The sequence below is a fragment of the Rousettus aegyptiacus genome, unplaced genomic scaffold (genome assembly GCF_014176215.1).
Source record: "Rousettus aegyptiacus isolate mRouAeg1 unplaced genomic scaffold, mRouAeg1.p scaffold_m13_p_14, whole genome shotgun sequence".
NCBI classification, from domain to species: Eukaryota; Metazoa; Chordata; class Mammalia; order Chiroptera; family Pteropodidae; genus Rousettus; species Rousettus aegyptiacus.
Window position 1 is genome coordinate 11,276,768 of NW_023416289.1, and position 18,326 is coordinate 11,295,093.

At 49.2% G+C, this 18,326-nt stretch overlaps 1 protein-coding gene across 4 annotated transcripts in view; it reads right to left on the minus strand.

Annotated features, from left to right (window-relative positions):
• Positions 1-18,326, minus strand: part of ZFHX3 (zinc finger homeobox 3) — a 232,558-nt gene that overhangs the window by 133,396 nt on the left and 80,836 nt on the right. For 3 of the 4 annotated variants that reach the window (XM_036232104.1, XM_016146869.2, XM_036232107.1), the window contains one exon: positions 13,864-14,360. In XM_036232104.1, coding sequence (XP_036087997.1) covers positions 13,864-14,360 — 497 coding nt within the window. Of the gene's footprint in view, positions 1-13,863; positions 14,361-15,150; positions 15,695-18,326 lie in introns of those variants that run through there. The other variant, XM_036232105.1, reaches the window with a different exon arrangement.

The following is an 18,326-nucleotide window of genomic DNA, read 5'->3' on the forward strand; positions in this document are numbered from 1 at the left end:
GGGGTGGGGGCGGCCAGAGCAGAGAGGGGTTGGGGGTGACGGTGATCAGGGCTTCTCTCTAGACCATACCAAGAACGAGAAGTCCATCGTCAGGCGTTGGAATGGAAATGCCCAGTAAGGCGATGGGCAAAGGGGAAGCTCAGAGCTGGAGGTACAGATTTGAGCGTCGTCAGAAGGCAAATGTTGTTTAACATCACTGGCCCGAACAAGGCACTTAGGGCAAGTTATAAACAGACACAAGAAGGGGGCTGGGGCCAAGCCCTGGGGACCTCGACATTTACCATTAAGTAACAGAAGAGAAACCGGCAAGGGCACCAAGAAGGAGGGCCAGGGAGGGCCTTGGCAAACCAGAAGATAGTGTCACAGAAGCCACAGGGAGGAGGAGGAGAAAGGGTGGCAGAGGCTGATGAAAGGTTACGCAGGGCCAGAACAGGGCCTATGGATTTGGTGACACGCCGGCCACTAGGGACCCATCACGTCAGTGGTAAGATGTGACAGGTCCAGTGATCGGGAAGGGGCATCGTGCGTTCACTCAGTGTGGGTATGACCAAGGGAAAGGGGTGTTAGCAAAGAGAACTCACTCAGTGTGGCCCCTGGCAGGCGCCTCCAACCCCCCAGGAACCAGGCACTTCTGCGAGCACAGGCTGCCGGCCTGAGGTCCAGGGCCACCAGCCACGCCCCACAGGCACTCCCAGGCCACCTGCGGAGCACAGCGCCTTTCGCCTGGTCTGTTCCAGTCCTACCACCCAAAACACTGCCTCCTCTGCCCGCTTCCTGACGCTCCTCCTCCACCTCTGAGACCCTGCTCCGTCCCATGCACGAGGTGTTCAAGTTCACCGACCAAATCACGTGTGCTCTATGCTCTTTATCCATCTTTTATCGAAACGGCACCTTTCAGACACCCCAGCTATTTTCGTCGCAAACAAACTTGCTTTCCGGAAAGACGACCAAGTGAAGGGAAAAAGTGTGAGGAGTTAATTATCAGACATCTGCCGGTGTCCAGCCGTCTGTGCCGCAGTCTTGAGCAAAACCCTCAGTGGTTACGGCAGCCCATACTCTGAAGAGGTTTACGATCCCACTGGGGAAACAAACTAGCACGTGACACCGACGTCGTGTCAAATGGTGTGACCTGCACTCGGGACAGCGATACCATCTGTGGCTACAGTAAGGGGAGAGAATTTTCTGGAAAACCAGAAATGTGTCACTAGAGCGAAAAAAAATAAAAAAAAAGGCTGAACAGGAAATATGCTAGTCTTTCAAGTCTGATCTAAAAAAAAAAAAAAAAAAAAAAAAGACATTTTGCAACAGGCCCCAAGCCTATCTCAGCAACGTGGGATGTGTGCATCCAAGTTATGAAGAAATGAGCACTTACAATGACATCTGTTGGATTAATTAGCTGTGTAATTAGCCTCCCCCCGGTGGAGTTGGGCTTTGTTGCTGCTGTCTGTGACTTCCCCAGGTGAGATTTTATTCCAAATGTCACGCTCCAAGAGGAAAAAAGAACAGGCCAGGCAAAGAAGAAAAGCACGCGACAATGTTTGTCGGAGGCAGGGAGAAGGCAGAAGGAGCAGTTAGGGGATTTCGGGGGGTCCTCTGGGAGCTAGACAGTCAGAGAGGAAAAGTCATCAGCAGAGAAATGACTCAGGAACTTGCCACCTCAGATGCCCAAGTCTGAACTCTGGACAGACTCAAAAAAGCATCAAAGGCTAAGAGACATGAATTATCACAGCCAGAGAACGGAGCTGGGGAGAACGAGGTGCAGATTCAGTGCTGGACACGACAAGACCGGACAAAGTACAGAATTCTTGTCTCTGGAGAAACTGTTTGTTCTCTGTACAATGGCAGCTGTGGCCATCACTAATGGGAGCCCAGTCTGGGCAAAAAGTAATAATAATAAAAACAGTCAGATCTTAATACTAGAACCAGAGAGCCAGCAAACACAAAGCAGAGGCCTCCAGCCCAACCGCTCCCCAGGGCTTCCTCACCCACAGCTGGCTGCAGAGCCACACTGGCTGATGAACGTCTAGGGCACGATGCCAATCGCAGTCCCAGGACCCTCGCCTCTCGGCATGGCTGACCGAAGAGCCTAGGTAAGCTCCCTAAACTCCTGCGACCTCTAATAATTTCCAGAAATGAGAGAGGTGGTGGCAAAAGGGAAATACAGAAGCATGAAGGCCCAGCAGAAGGGGGAAGATCCTGCTGCCGTCTTGGCCCGGGGGCTCCTTAGCTGGAGGTGAGCCTTCAGGAGGGCCCTTTATCTCACATCGGCCCCCGTTTCCTGCCACCAACACATATGCAGGGTGCCCTAAATGGAGGGAAAACGTGACGTTGTTCAAAGAACCTTCCTGGCTCATGACAGTCGATAGTTCATAAAGAGTCTGGAACGTGAAGCATTCAATTCAAATGGGCCCTATTTTAAACCAACAAGACACGTTCTAAAGCCAGTCGGGGTCATTCCACAAGGACAGTCTCTGCTATAAATAAAATCAGAGCCTTTCCTAGATCTTCAGCAGCACCAGTATCTCCTCTTACAGGACCGCTGCAGGGGCACACGCTCCCTCCTCAAGGCCCTTGGAAAGGCCAAAGGAAACAGGGCAGCAAACGCCAAACCCCCGACACTACTATCTCACTGTCCCCAAGGCCTGCAGCTGTATCTACGAAAGAGAAAGAAACTGAGTGACAGAACCTGCACGTGCACGAGACCACACAGCCAGCCCCCAGCCGGGTGATGCTGAGCTCTTCTGACACTTAGGGGGACAGAGTCCTGTTAGGAAAGCCTTGAGGTCATTCAGGATTCTGTCCTCGCCAGCTGTCACAGGAGCACAGGTATCGCCAGGCCGTGGTGGGCGGCACGATCTTGCCGGTTTTTTGGCTGTAGGAAGATATAAAGAAAGTAAGGGTACACTAGAAGAACAGTTCCAGCCCCCCACAGGTACGACTTATTTGTCTCGAGTTTTAGGAAAAATAATTTTCTAACTCAGAGCCACATTTCCCCCTGGGAGGCCAAAGGGCGCTCTCAGAACGAAGGTTCTGAAGGAGGAGGAATGCAGAACGCAAACGGGAAGGTGCAGGGGCCAGGGGTCCCCACTGCGAGTGCGACACTGGGGGTGAAGCTCTCCCAGCACATGCTCCCTACACAAAACACATTTTTAAATAGCACGGTACAGTTTTGTTAGCCTGAGAGTACACGAAATCCTCCTCCCACAGCTCGCCAGAAAGTTAGCCCTCAATAAATAGTGTTGCCCAGAGGGAGGAATCCCCTTCCCATTAATTTGTGTCCGAGACCACCCTGGGGAGTGGTCTCTGAAGCGCTGGGGTCCAAACCAGCAGAGGGAGAGCAAACCCAGGGCACAGGTGCAGGGAAACCTCCCATCATGCAACTGCCGGTGTCTGGGGCCGGTCTTCTGCCTTGTCCTGAGGAACAGGAAAACAAGGACAACCTGGTGTGACAGGCCACCCAGGAAGTCCAGAGGTCAGCTCCAAAGTGGTCACAAAAGCCCAACAATCCTCAAGAAGAAGCCTGTCACCAGAGAGAGCAGAGAAGGAGAAATACGCAACAGGGGCAGCAAGTAGATGAGAAATTCCTCCCGCAAATCCGCTACAGAGGCCGTCCCAGCAAACGAAACGGTGCTTAAAACTGTTGACCTAAGGGACCAGATGTGCTTTGGAGGCCCTTGTCCTGGGCCTGGGAACCTGCCCTGCTAATTAACAGGTTACAAATCAAACATTATCAGTAGATAAACATTTCTAACCTCCTAACTAAGTTTGCCTTTTACAGGATGAGGACGCAGGCCCTAGAGAAAGTTCCCTGATCATTCTTGATTGGTCCCAATTCAAATCCACTTTCGGCGTTTCCTATTAGCGTCCTAGGTACGGTAGGCACTTGGGGTCTTTGCAGGCACAACAACTAATGCTCAGACACTATGAATTTCACTCACCTACATGTAAATAATGATGGGAAAGACGCCCGAGGAGCCCAGGTGTGAGCAAGGGTACTTGACACACCTGGAAAAAGCAGCAGCAGACGCCACTGGGCATCCTGACACGTACCTCGCTATGTGACTCGAAAGCACTTGGAAGAAAATAATGAAAAAATTATTGAAAAGTGAATTTAAAAAAAAAAAAAAGCTCTGAAGTAAATTTCAGGTTTCATTATTGGAAAAGCACTTAATTTAATGTAGAAAATGTGAAAATCTGACACGACAGTTTCCTACGAATAACAAAAATCAGAAATCATCATTAGAGGCATTTGTAATTGTCCTCCTGTGTCGGGAACCACTGGAAAAAAAGAGGTTTTACCAATCAGGAAGCCACGTGCCTCTCCTTACACGCCTGTCAAGGCTGCTGGCAGGACACCCCGAAAGATTTCACTGTCCAGAGTGATGGGGCTGCCAGATAAAATACAGACTGTGCATCTAAATGTGAATTTCAGATAAGTAAATAGAGGAATTGTATTTTATGGTACACATTCGTAATAAAAACTATTTGTTGTTTATCTGAAATTCACACTCAGCCGGGTATACCGCATTTTTATCTACTGAGTTCGGGGCTGTCCACGGAGGCCTCCACTGGGGTATTTTCAGTGCTCCTTGGCGCCACCACCCTAAGGACTAACAGCTGCCGACATTTCTGTGAGCAACAGATTTTCTGTCATTAAACACTTTTAACGTTCGCCCTACATCCCGGTTTTTTTTTTTTTTTAAAGTGTTGGAAACCTAATATTACTAAATATCAAAATATAAAGTGACTCAGAACTACCAAAATGGTTTTCATAGTAACAGCCCTTCTCACCCTGCATTTAAATAGTATTTATACTCTCGAGTTATGTTGAAAACAGAATAAAGAACACGGTTCAGGTGTATTATGTAATTATTTAAAAACTCCTGCCTTTTTTCCTGACAATGTTTCTGACAATGCTTAATTGTTCCCTCACAATTTCCCTTTCAAAACAAAAAACCAGAAACACCTGTTGGGGCTCAATGTATTCAAATTTGCCCTTTTAGACTAAGTCCTTTTAGTCCAAGTCCTTAGCAAGTCGGAATAACTCAGAATTAGGTTCCCGCCTTTGCCCCGCTAAACAGCATACCATTTTCCTGCCAGACTGGGTTTACCTAGAACAACTGTAACACGTAGGGTTATTCTGGAATGTGAAGGCAATGGACTATTTGCAGTAAAATTCTTCTAAGGGTTACAGACCACCCCTAAGATGGCAGATGGCATGTGTGCAAAGAATTCCACAAGTGTGACTTATTCCTCTGAGGGGGGGGGGGGTTAGGCTGGAGGGGGCTGATAATTTGAGATTTATCTAGGGCTTTCAGCTTGAAGATTTGAGGGTGGGCAAGCTTACAAGCATTCTGACAAAGTTCTCAGATTTGCTGAAATTAGATCTCCTTGCCCCTCGGCCCAAGTCAGGAGCCGTGGCACGGCCTGTCTGGAACCGAAAAGGAGAGCCGCCACCGGGAGCGGCAAATCGTTTGTTAGAAACATGCAGACACGGTCACGCTTGCGCCATGCCATCTGATTAAGAACTGCAGAAAAGGGAACATTCAGAACTTTCCGTATTTGTTCCCTGCCCCTTAAAAAAAAAAGAAAAGAAAAAAAAAGAAACAGCGAGATCCACAGTCTCCATCAAGGAGCACTAAGAAATCCAGTCTCTTCCCCCCAAAACCCCTGTCTCTTCTGGAGACTCCCTCATCCCGGTGAATGTGATGAAGGTAATTAACTCAAGAGATCTCACCCCGGGGAACATGCTGGCCAGAAACAGGGACAGGTGAGAGGAAGGCATCTCACCCGCAAGACTTGACACGCCTCCAAAGGAGACCTGCTCCCTCTTCCAGCTCCTCAGGCCTTGCCATGAACAACACTCAGGTGGGTCTAAATCTGCCGCGTGCCTGAGGGACGCTCCACAAGGGTGGGCAACCGGGGATGACGAGGAACATGGCTGTCACGTCAGCAATGAAAGGATGGTGAGTTAAGAAATAGTTGGACAACCAACCGTCTGGCTTGAAAAAAATATATAGTCCTAAATCACACGCTACACAAAAATGAGTCTAACAATGCCCCCCCCCACACACACACACGATATAAATTCCTCGTAGATTAAAGAAGCAAATGCGTTAGGGGACACTGAAGAAGATATTGGCCGAGTCAAGCCAACCAGCCTGGGTTCCTGCACTGGCTCCAACAACGCTCACTAGCGTATGACTTGTAAACACTCACTGCCTCAAGTTTCCCCATTAGTCTACAGGCAAATCAAGATTAAATCAACTAATATATGCAAAGCCAGGATAACAGCGCCTGGCCTGTTATAAAAGCTGTCAGCTGTTATTTTTATTTTATGATATTAGCAAACAGAACGTTTCTCTGGGAAAATTAGAAGAATTAGGAAAAGATGTACGAATTAGGCATCATACAAAATAAAAAGGTTTTATATATTAAAGTATACCATAAACTGCGCTAAAGACAAACGCAAGACAAGGAGAAACTGCTACAATATCCACAGCACAGTGGGAAATTTGGCCCTGATCAATCAAGAGCTCTTGCAAATCAAGCAGATAAAGGAACAAACCAAGAAAACTAAAGGGCAAAGGCTGTGAAAAGGAAAGTTGCTACGGAAATACAAATGACCAATAAATACATGAAAAAAATGTTCACCCTATCTAATGATTAAAGATACTCACATTAGAACAATTTTGCCAGTCTCAGGAAAATAGAAAAATAACACTGTGTTGGGTCGCTGTGTGTGAATTTGAGCTTCACCGAAGTGGGGGTGGGGGAGGAGGGTTCACATTTCTGAAGAGCCACTAAAAAGTCCTGCATCTACTGGCACTACACCCCGGAACCCAGCGATCCCACTTCTTGAAACAGCACAAGTGTAGACAGATATATGTATACATCTGTTCCCATATCAAAACAGCACAATAACAACCTAAATGTGCATTAGTAAGAGACTAGTTTGTCTCTTAATGTTTTTTTTATGAGATCGACTTTTTATTGATTTTTTTTTCTATAATATTATACATATAAAGAAATTTCTAGACTGAAAAGACCTGGCAATCTTTGGCAAATCCGTGCCAAAGAAATGAAGATTTCTGCTGGTAGGTTAATAAATGAAGTACTATGCAGTTATAAAAAAAAAAGTGAACCAGTTCCATATGTACTGACCTGAAATGATTTTCATGATAAAAAATTTAAAAAAAAAATTATATGAAAAAAGCTGAAAGCATAGCACGTGTCTATATTTTTAAGTGAACAGTATGTATGTGTACATACATATGCACACACATCTCCATCAGTATAAACACAGGAAAAAAACCCAAAAGGACATTATCTAAACCTAACAGTGGCTGGCTTCTGAAGAATAGGTTGGAGAGTAGAAAAAGGACTTAAATTTAAAAATTATTGAAGAATACTTAAAGATATGAGAAAGTACGATACTGTAGACATGCAACATCAACCAATTTTGTAAAACGCCTCTGCTACATGCAAAAGGAAGGAAACAGATGCTGTTATATGATAGATTTGAAAAAAAATTTTTTTCAAACTTTCTACACTGAACATATTTTATTGATACTAATTATCTTTACCATAATAAAAAGAAATTCACAATTTATTATTAGCTTGCATTTGAGGTACGCACGGAATGCCAGTCTGGTTAAGAAATAACTAAGAACACAATAATATTCTAAAAAGGTCTGATCAGTTCTTTATCATCCATAAAAAGGACTCAGGGAAAAAAAAATACTTAAAGCATTGGGGGGAAAAAAAAAGTATTATGGTTAATGGTTGTAAAACTGGCTTTTCAACAGGTGGCATTATTTAGCACTGCGTTAAACAACACAGGCACATCTAGTAAGATTTCAATTCCACTATGCCTAAAGTGTGGAGCGAAAGAGAACACGGACCCTACCTTCTTGACATGAGGGTGTGTACGACTCTATAACCGGAGAGATAACGGCAAAGCTTGGGCTTAAAGCCAATGAGCTGAGTGAATGTGTTGAATGAAATCATATCCACTAGGGGGATTCAGAGGAAGGTGGGTGGGATGATCCTGGAGGCAGTGGAGGGCAAGGAATCTCTGCGGGGAGGTGCCGACCTTTCACACTGCACTCAACGGCCATCCGTCGGCCACGGGTTCCTCCATCACATGCCGGCCAGTTGCCGCAGCAGTGAAGGATGAACTCTGCCATGGCATGATCACTTCCCTGCCCCCCGCCCCAAAACATCTTTCTTTCTTCCCAGAGTCGCCCTAAAGTTACCTGGTGGCCATATATACTTCCTTAGCCGACCTGGGCTCTCGGCGATGCCCATGGGGCCCACGCGCAGTCTCCCAGCCCAGCTGCAAGAGCACATCCCGTAAGCACAGCCATTACGCGGGGGAAATGAACTTCAGACCCCCAGCTGCTCCAGGAGACGGAGGGCAGGCAGGCTAAATGTGCTAAAATTTACCAAAACATCTGGCCTTTCACACTTTCTAAATCAACCACATGAAAACATTCCCCTCTTTTCATTTTTGGTTGAAGGCACCAAGGTATGGAAAGAAGGCAGAAGTATGCGCTTAAAAAAAAAAAAAAAAAAACAGTCAACCTAATGAGAAAACAAGGTTCGAGGAAACTGGTTCCAGAATGACGATGCAAACCAGATGACACTCACTCCAGTTCTTCAAACATGCAGCCACACCAGGGCAGAGAGGACCAGGAGGGAGGGGAGGCTCACCACGGGATTTATGCTTCTTGCTCTGCAAGCCAAACAAAGGCCACCAGCCACCACCTATGGGCGTGAAGCACACAGCTGTCTTCCTAAGAACCCCCACGCCCCTCCCCTGGCTCGGCCAGGGCATCCATACAGGAGCGCGCAGAACGCAGCCTGCAAACCAAATCCCTCTGCATCTTCCGATGTGTCCACGCGCCCCAGAGTGAATGTTTGGAGCGTGAGCCCCAACGAGCTTGTCACCCGTCGAGGAGAGAACTAAGATGGATTCTGAAGCAACGCACAGTCTGACAGAGAGTTCCTTACTGCCTTCCTTCCACCGTGCCTAATCCTAACAGAACGGTGAAAGTGAAAGTCCACCGTGTAGAGAATCTGGGTGTGTGTTTTCCAGTCAATTGGTGCTTAAGCCAAGCAGAGTTGGCATCTCATCCTCTGTTTGCCCAGCTGGCCCAACGCAGCTCTTACGGGGCCCAGACCCACCCCCGCGGCAGACAGCCTTCTTTGTGTATAAGTTAAGATTAATATGAAACCTTTGGGCTTGGCTCAAAGGAACCTCAGCTGGGAACTGTTTGAGTAATAGATTCTGGTGGGGTCTTAATCTAGCTGCTCAAGTTGATGGATTTCCATTCCAATGACTCTAAGGTGAAGAACAACATCAAAGCGAGAACCAGATTGTAATGGTTGGCAGGTGTGCGCTGATCACCGCCCACCCCTTTCCACACCCTCCTCCCTCGAGCCCAAAACGCTACGAATGTCAGAGAACTGACCAGGGACCCCACAGGGCAGGGGAGCCCAGACAGACGCAGACAAGCTCAGCACACTAGCTCTGAGCCCACCACGCTCTGTGGACGCGGGCTCTGTGCCGGCGTGGGGGGCAGACCGCCTCAGCACGGCCGCACCCCCTCATCCGCGCCTCCTCTTTCCGCGAGTTCAGTTACCTGCCGGCCACCATAGCCCGAAAATCTTAAATGGAAACTCCCGAAATAAAGCCGTTGGTACGTTTTAAACCGCACACTGCTCTGCATGCCATGATGAGATCTCACGCCATCCCTCTCTGCCCTACCTGAAATGTGGGGCATTCCCCTGTCCAGCCCAGTGTGTCCGCACTGTACACACGATCCGTCCACTGCTTACTGGTCTTGGTGGTCAGACCAACTGTTTTGGTACCACAGCGCTTATGGTCACGTAACCCTTATTTTACGTAATAAAGCCACATCCACGTAACTTTTATTACAGTATATAATAATGACTATAAGGCTATAATCATTCCATTTTATCATTAGTGTTAATCTCTTACTGAGCCTAATATATAAATCAAACTTTATCACGGCTGGGTACGTATAGGAAAAAACATGGTATATGTAGAGATCAGTATATCTGCAGTTTCAGGCATCCATCAGGGGTCCTGGAACATATCCCCTGTGGATAAGGGGGGATTACAGTTCCTGCCCTCCACTATTTAAGACAAGCGAGAGCACCCCACTTCTCTCTGGGTGGAAGGAGAGGGGGAATGGGGCCTGGGTGCAGGTCCTGTAAGACGGGAGTGATACATTCATGGGGAAAGCAGGAAGGTGCACCACGCACATTCTAGAACTCAAGCCCTAATAAGAGACAGGTACATCCTTCCATTCTGGCTCAAATTAATCATGATGGAGAGAAAGCAAGAGCCCAGCCCCTCGGCGGGACAGGGGGTGCTGGCCTCCCTGCTCTTTTGATCAGTCACAGTGTCCCACGATGGCGGGTGTGAGGATATGAGCATATGACCACTAGGGTCTAGACCAGAGCCCACCACTATTTAAGACAAAAAAAAAAAATCCCTTAAGAAATTCAGTGGTGAACTCTTCACAAAAGTCACCTGGCATTCCAAAGAAAAGGAAACATCTTCCACATGATGTCTGGGGCTCTCCAGCCTCCCCCAAACCCTCGCTCCCTTCCACTTCTAGGAGGCAGGGAGGGAGTATTCACCGATCATTAATCTTGATTTAAAAACTGCTTGCACACAATAATCAAAACTAGACAATTCCAGGCAAAGGAGATACTATCACCATGGGTTTTTGTTTTAGTTTTTGTTTTTTGGAGGGGCCGGGGAGAGGTGGTGCCAATTAGCCCAACCTTCTCTCATGTCCGGATTGGAAATTATCTCATGCTTTCAGACAGCTCAGCCCTAGCACGGTCCTAACATAGGTCCCGGAGTTTATGACACCACGAGAAGTGACTCTGGACCAGGGTGAGGTCAAATGACAAACCGGAAAGCTACGCCTCTGCTTGCATCTCCTGAGACTGCCACTCCGTCTCCTCCAACATGAAAAAGGAAGAGGAGGGGGAAAAAGGCCTCGGTTGAAAGAGGGGGTGGGAGACCCAACAGGAAGTCAAGTACATCATGGCCACTTGGGGAGGTGCAGCAGAAAGCAAGTTAGGGAGTCTCCCTGACCAACAACGAATAATCTGCTAGGGGTGGGGTGGGACGGCGACTGGGAAGGGGTGAGTCAGGAGGACTGTGTGAGAAGCCTGGTGCCCTCCCCGGGTCAGCAGCATCTGGAGCTGTTTCTCTAGCAGACAGTAAAGAACTCGATTACATCCAGTTAACTGTGCTCTAAACTGATTATGCATGTGCTGGGCTAATGGATTACATTAGCAAGAGGAAAAATAACATACAATCAATCTCCATTTACTACAGGCCACATCAGGGCCTAGAGAAAAACTGGCTCTCAAACCGCCTCCAGTCCCCACCCAAAATCTGTGGAGCCGCACAACCCTGGGAGAGGAGTCCCCTCGGTGGCTGGAGAAGTTTGTCTTAGCCACACTGCGGGATGAAAAGGATCGGTGCGAGCCCTGGAATGATAAGCCCATCTCGGTGTCATCCAGGAGAACGTGGGAGAGTGCCCCACCCCCACCACAGAGCCACAGCAAGCCGAGGGACATTCATTACCCAAGGACTAATGAGACCAGACTAAAGACCTTTAGTTCCTGACGCAGGGAGTCCCGTCCTGAATGTGGGGGGCTGGTCACCCCCCAGGATGTGCCATTCGGACACCTCTCCTTCAGGCACTGATTCCCAAGGTCTATCCTGCATCCCAACACCTATGGTCCTTCTGCCTACACTGACCTATTTGTGGAGTGTCTTCCATCTTTAAAAAAAAGAAGAAGAAGAAGAAGAAGAAGAAGAGAGAGAATCAAGGCCAGGGAAGATGAGTGTCCAGAGTTAGTGAAGCAAAAACAGAGGGAAACACAAAATTGCCTCCTTCACGTCCATCCTGAAAACTGCCTTACCCTGACTCTCTAGGTTTGGCTCATGGACATGATTTCGACACCAAAACGGGATATTTGCAGCCAATCCTCCCGGTTCCAGATCTTTTGGACGCTAAACCAAGGGCCTGGTACATGCGTGTTGGGGACACGGGGTGCCGTCAGTCACCACTGTGTGCGCCTCATAACCTGAAGGGCGACTTCTTCCTCGGGTCTGGCTGTGCCACCTCTAAACGACCTTCGTCAGCGCTGCACACACCCCTGCGTGGCCACACCAGCTTCTTTGTGCTAATTTTGCCCAGTTGGATCCTCTGGAAACTGTTTTTTCCACTAGTTTTTCCATCAGGTTTTCTTGACCACATCGGCACCACCCTGTGGCCAGTTAAGATCTCCAATTTAAACTGACCGCAAGCAGCCTTTTCTCTCAATGGTGGCACAAAACTAAGCCACCCAGAGAGGTTCTTGATCATCTAGGACAGGGGGCTGGCTACCTGGTGTCTGGACCATCCTCACTCGAGCCCATCCATGCCGGAGTCAGCAGTCAGTTCCAGAACATTCTATTCCCACTACCTCATGCCCGCTTTCTCCTCCTTTCGCCTAAAATGGTTTCCCGTCCGTGTTATACAGGCTTCTCGCCAGCCTCAGAGCAAGCGACTGTAACGTGCATTACAGCTACCGATCTCAGCAGAGACTGTGTGTATGTGGGGGGGGGGGGGTCAGAAATCTCCTTTATTTGGAGTCTCTATTTAAAATCACCATGAGTAGCAAGGGGATGAAAGTAGCTCGGGGACAGCAGACACTCTGCACTCACTGGCCCAAAGACGTGGGAAAGGGCGTGAAAGGAAAGAGGAGAGACTGACAATAAACGGGAGGAAGATGGAAAGAGAGAGTGAGGGCGTGGAAGGCCTGTGGAAGGAGGCTGGGCAGATTTATGGCGATTTGTACCTGATTGTTCATACTAAAGCCATTATGGGATGATTAGAGAAAAAGGTGAGGCTTTAAGTCCAGTGAAAATCAATACGAACGTCTGGAGCAATTCTGCCGTGCAAGTGAGAGGACTATTTACAGTATGTGAGCACCTCCTCCCCGTGACCCTCTGCGGACCAGGCCGGGAGACAGCCCGGAAGGGGTGGGGGGAGGAAGAAAGGAAGGGGAGAGAGGACGGGGGCAGAAGAGGAAGATGGAAGAAGTCCGGGAAAAGGGAAAAAACCACAAGAGAAAGGAGGTGCAGGACACAGGAAGACACAGGGAAATGACAGGGAGGACCCTTCCTTGACGCTACTTTTCCCCGTAGCATTCGCCACCTTCCAGCCTACTGTGTAGCTTATTCATTGTGTTTACCGGCCATATCGCTCCGCCCCCATCCCCCAAAATGGAAGCTCTGTGAGGGCAGGGGGATTTCTATTTTGTGCATGAATGCAGGCACGTGCCCAGAACAGTGCTTGGTATATATGGTAGATACTCACTGTCAACCGGCTGAAGGAACAAACAAGCGAATAACAAAAAGGATGCTGAGATGGAAAAGGAGAAGCACGAAGGGGAGAGGGAACACACCGGGGCACAAGGGCGCACGGAAGCCAGAACCGGGGAGACAGCGGCTGTGAGTAAGGGAGATAGAGGACGGCAAAGACGGTGGAGGGGGAAAGGGAATCGCTGCCGAGCGGCTGTGAACAAAATCTGTCCCCCCCGCCCCGAACGGGGCGCCCCGCAGAAAGACTCTTTAGGTACCAGGTGAAGCCTGCCACCGCGCTGCGGCTTCCTGAGGAAGAGGATGGTGCCGACTCCCCTGACGACAGCAGGTCACCATCCAGCCACCCCCCGGCCACGACACGGACTGGCCACCCACCCCCAGCCCTCGCCACCTCCCGGGAGACAAGCCGCTCCTCCCGGCGACGGTCTGGGCCTTACCTTGTACAGCTTCAGGCTGGCCTCGTGCCTAGAGTTGACCGTGTGCAGCCGCAGCTTCTCCAAGCTGTTGGTGTAGTAGTCGCAGGCGTTGCACTTGAGGTGGACAGGGTTGCCGATGGCCACGCACTTGAGCCGCCACTCGTTGGCTTTGCCGCCCTCCTTGATGTGGGCCACGAGCTGGTACTTCTGCACGTGCTTGTCTGTCTTGCAGTGCAGCTGGAAGTTGGCCTTGAGCTGCGTGTTGTAGCGGCAGAGCTTGCACTGGTACGAGTCCCCCATCACGGCCTTCCACTCGTCCTCTGGGAGGCTGCGCTCCACGTTCATGTGCAGCCCCAGCATGTCCAGGTTGTCCGTGGTGAACTTGTTGCAGACGGCGCACTGGAAGAGCTTCAGCGACGGGTCGTTGGTCTGGATGAAGCTCTCGCCCAGGTTCATCAGCTCCTCCGACACCAGCTGCCCGCCCCCGAGACGCATGTCTAAGGGGATCTCACCGCCCACTGTGGGGAAGGAGTGGGGAAGAGAATCAGAGGCCAGGCTCACAGCCGTACCGTAACCGAGGTACCACCCAGCCCTCCCTTTCCCCTCCACCCCAGGTCAAAGGAGGAAAAAAAGACCACATTTCAAGTGTTACAAGGTGCCACTAACTGGTAAAACCATCCAAAAAAAAAAAAAATGAACTTCTGCATAAAGATCTTTCTAAAACTCGTGGAAGCCTTAATGTTTTTGTTTCTTTGGGGAAAGAACACCTAAAAAAAGGCAGGAACATCATTCTTTTGAATATTTCAATTCAGTCCCTCACTTAGATCCAAGAAAAGATAGAAATAAGCATCATTACTGGCTAATAAAGAATCTGATACTCCAGACCCCAAAATGTTGGGAATGAGTTACAGCTGCGATCTAAGACACCGGGCCTTTCTGGCGAATCAGAACTGGGCCCAGCATTTATCTAAGGCAGCACCATACAAGAGAACTTTCTGCGGTGACGGAAAATGTTGTGCATCGCAATGTGCGATGTGGCAATCGCTGAATGCCTGAAATATGGCTACGGTGCAACTGAGAAACTGAGTTTTTATTTTATTTATTTTTAATTCATTTAAATTTACATGACCACACGCGGCTAGCGGCCACTGTAGTGGACAGCACGGATCTACATCTGAGATTTCACAAACGATCTCCCTGCTCCTCATCACGCCCCACCGGTAACTACCCTACCTGCCCATCAATGGCGCCAGCTCCCCCTGCATTTCCCCAAGAGTGCGATCTTTTCCTTTTCCTGAGCCCCCGCACCTGCAGGAAATGTAGGTCTGTTATCGCACATGTCACATTCTCTTTTGCGTAAATCGGCCATATACAGAGTCACAAGCTGGCCAGCGTCCCCATCAGAGTACACAGCCTCTGGAGGACAGTGGCCAGTCTTCTCCTCCTCACTGAACCTCTCGAGAGTCCCAGGTCCCTGTACAGATGTTTCAGTGTCTGCTGTGCCGGACGAGGGTAAAAACGAAACAAAATGTCACGGATTCGGGAAGTGGATTGAGGTGGGTACTGAAACACCAAGCTCACTCAGCTCATGGTCCCAAAAAATGGGTTCAAGAAAGCTCTGCCCCTCCCTCTCCATCCCTGTTCTTCTTCGGTCCACCAATGCCCTGCATCAACCAGGGACAGGCTCTCACTCACCGGCGAAAAATTGATACTACAAGCTCTCATCTGCATCACGAGAAAGGCTGGGGAAGAGCAGCCCGCCATTACCTAGGAGCGCACAGTCACGCAGAACGCCGAGCATCGGCTCCTGTTTTCTGCCTCTCCCCGAAACACATGCACACTTGAGCTATGTCTCCCCCTGCCCCTGCCCCTCCCCAGCTGGTATTTAAACCTGACCTTTTTACATGTGGTTGGGCTGAGGTTATTTTTCTTCTAATGACTGATTAGAATCCAAGGCAGTGGTGAATCAAAGACATTTTGCGTGTGCGCGCGTGTGTGCACAGGTATATGTCTTTTAATGATTTCCTTATTTACGCTCCACGAGGCACCACAGGTGAGAAGACCAGGAGAGGCAGACGAGCTTCCCGGGTCAGGAAGCTTTCTGCTTGTCTTCTCTCTTGCACTCTCTCCTCCGGGGAGAGGAGCCATAACCAAGACACTCTTCTTAGGACAAGAGAGGAAAAAGAGGTGGGGGGTGGAGCCTAAAAGCTCCACCTGACGAAGGCCAGGCAGCACCCATGAAACACATACGGCGCTCAGGAAAAGTGGGAACCGCCCAGAGGGCGAGACAAGGGGCAAACACCTATTTGTGTCTGATGCCGACCACCCGCAGCACCAGCTCTTCTCCACTTTTTAAACGTAACCTCTGCACGTTGATCGCTCGCTCCACAGAGAAATTCGGCTGTCACCTGTTGGGTGCCTGAGCGAAGTCCTTGGAACACGCGGAGCAATGAGTCCCTATTCCCATCCCAAGCTCTTCGCATGAAATGCAAAGCAAAGGCAGAAGCGGAGAAGCAGCCAAACGAGGGCGACAGGCAAGCCGAGGCTCTCTCCAAGAACCGCGCCTCGGAGGAACACGCCCGGGGCTCAAACTCCGACAAGTCCATTAGCTGGAAGCAGCTAATTCAACCCGCGAGAAGTGGAACCTCCCCTAATTCACAGGGATTAGAAGGAGAGCCCCGGTGAGTGAGGACTTGGCAGGCAGTTTCCTGTGAGCCACGCTGGACCGATGGTCTTGGAAAGCAGTGAGCCCCTGGCTCACCACACGCACCTGATGTTGGCACTGGGAAGTGGCACTCTGGCACCTGCCTGCCTGTGAGCCCATCCTCAGAGAGGCACGTGGATGAAAAGACCTTCAAGACTCAAAGGCAGCAAGCGGCAGAGGACCTACTAAACCTCATGCAGGTGTCCTGTGGCCGAGCGGCTACTCGGGAAACACAAGGATGCCCCCGAAAGCTACTGGCTTCTCAGTGCTGTGCTAAACTTTAGTCTAAAGGGATGTTTAAAAGGATATTCAGACGGCCTCGAGTCTACATCTTATCTACGAATGGTGGCAAATGCAACCAGACTGGACCAAGGGTGCTGACCCTCTCCTCGAAGGCCTCTAGAAAGGAAGCGTCCCGGAACCAGCATGTTTGATATCACGAAAGGGAAGTTTCTGTCAAAGGAAGTATGACGGTAACTGTAAGCAGGAGTGTCTGTCTGTCTCTCTCTCTCTCACACACACACACTCACACATACATACATCCTCTCCTTCTCCCTCTCACAGTCTCGCAGAGCCCAGACGTAACTAGTAACCTACAGCCTTCTCACAAATGACCTAAAGAAACATCAGCAGAGTCGCGGACAGGACTGAAAGGTCTGGCTCGTCCCGTGTGCGTACGCCAGCTTTGACTGAGGTCATGCAGCAGGTCCTCTGGACATGTCCTATCAGACCCACGCCCAGACAGACTCGGGCCTAAAGCATTCACAGCCCTCATTCCAGCTCCACAGCCTCTCATGGCCTAAGGCAGACACAGGTTTCCACAGCTGACAAGTGGTAACACTGGAAATGCAAGGGCCCTTCTTGGCTGACCTGGATTAGGTCCTCAGAAGTGGGAGCTCTGATCCCTTTACGAAATAAAGTGCAGATCTTCTGGGTATGTCCAGAGCATAAGAATTCGTTCTTCTATTTCTTCAGCATCTACCATATGCCCATAATCCATGACGCCCCACAGATTCACAGATGTTTGGTATAAAAGCAAAATATTTCTCTATCTCTCCATTAAAGCCTAAGTCAGAATTACTGGTTTTTAAGGTAATTAAAAAGATCTCACTTCGACCCAGTATGAACCCATCCATTTTCTGTCTTCCTTCCACCTACATTACATTTGATTGACTCCGAGACGTGCCTCAAGATTTTAAATCTCTAGACTAAAAACAAAAACCAAAACCACAATTCCCATAGGCTTAAAAACGAAAACAAAACACCTCTGAGTACTGATGCCATTTCTTGGTGTAGTACATCCCCTGTGGTCCACTCTGGGGACAAGTAAGACAACTGATCCCTCTGTACCCATGCTTAACCAGTAGGTAAGACATCTTCAGATCACTTGGTAATACAGAATCAATAGGTCAATGTTCCAAAACAGAAAACATGATTAAGATAGGAAGGTTTCAAGTTTAAATGCATAGCAGGAAAAAACACATTAAATGTTACATAATATAACTAACCTCACCGGCAGCAATTAGCACTAAACCACCACGCGAATAAAGGCAGGCCGACCGGTGAGGTTCGGCTTCCTGACCTAAACCATGCCAGAGTGAAGGTACGTGCTCACACTTTGCTGCCGAGAACTTATTTCCATGCCAGTAACGGGATACTGCTTAATTCAGGCCATCGCTGCTTGTCCCAAGAGGTCAGTGCGGTCAGTGAACGGAGACCAGGCCACGCCTGTCTGGAGCGCAGGTGTTGGGGGGCAGGAGTGGCCCAACCTTCACCCTGG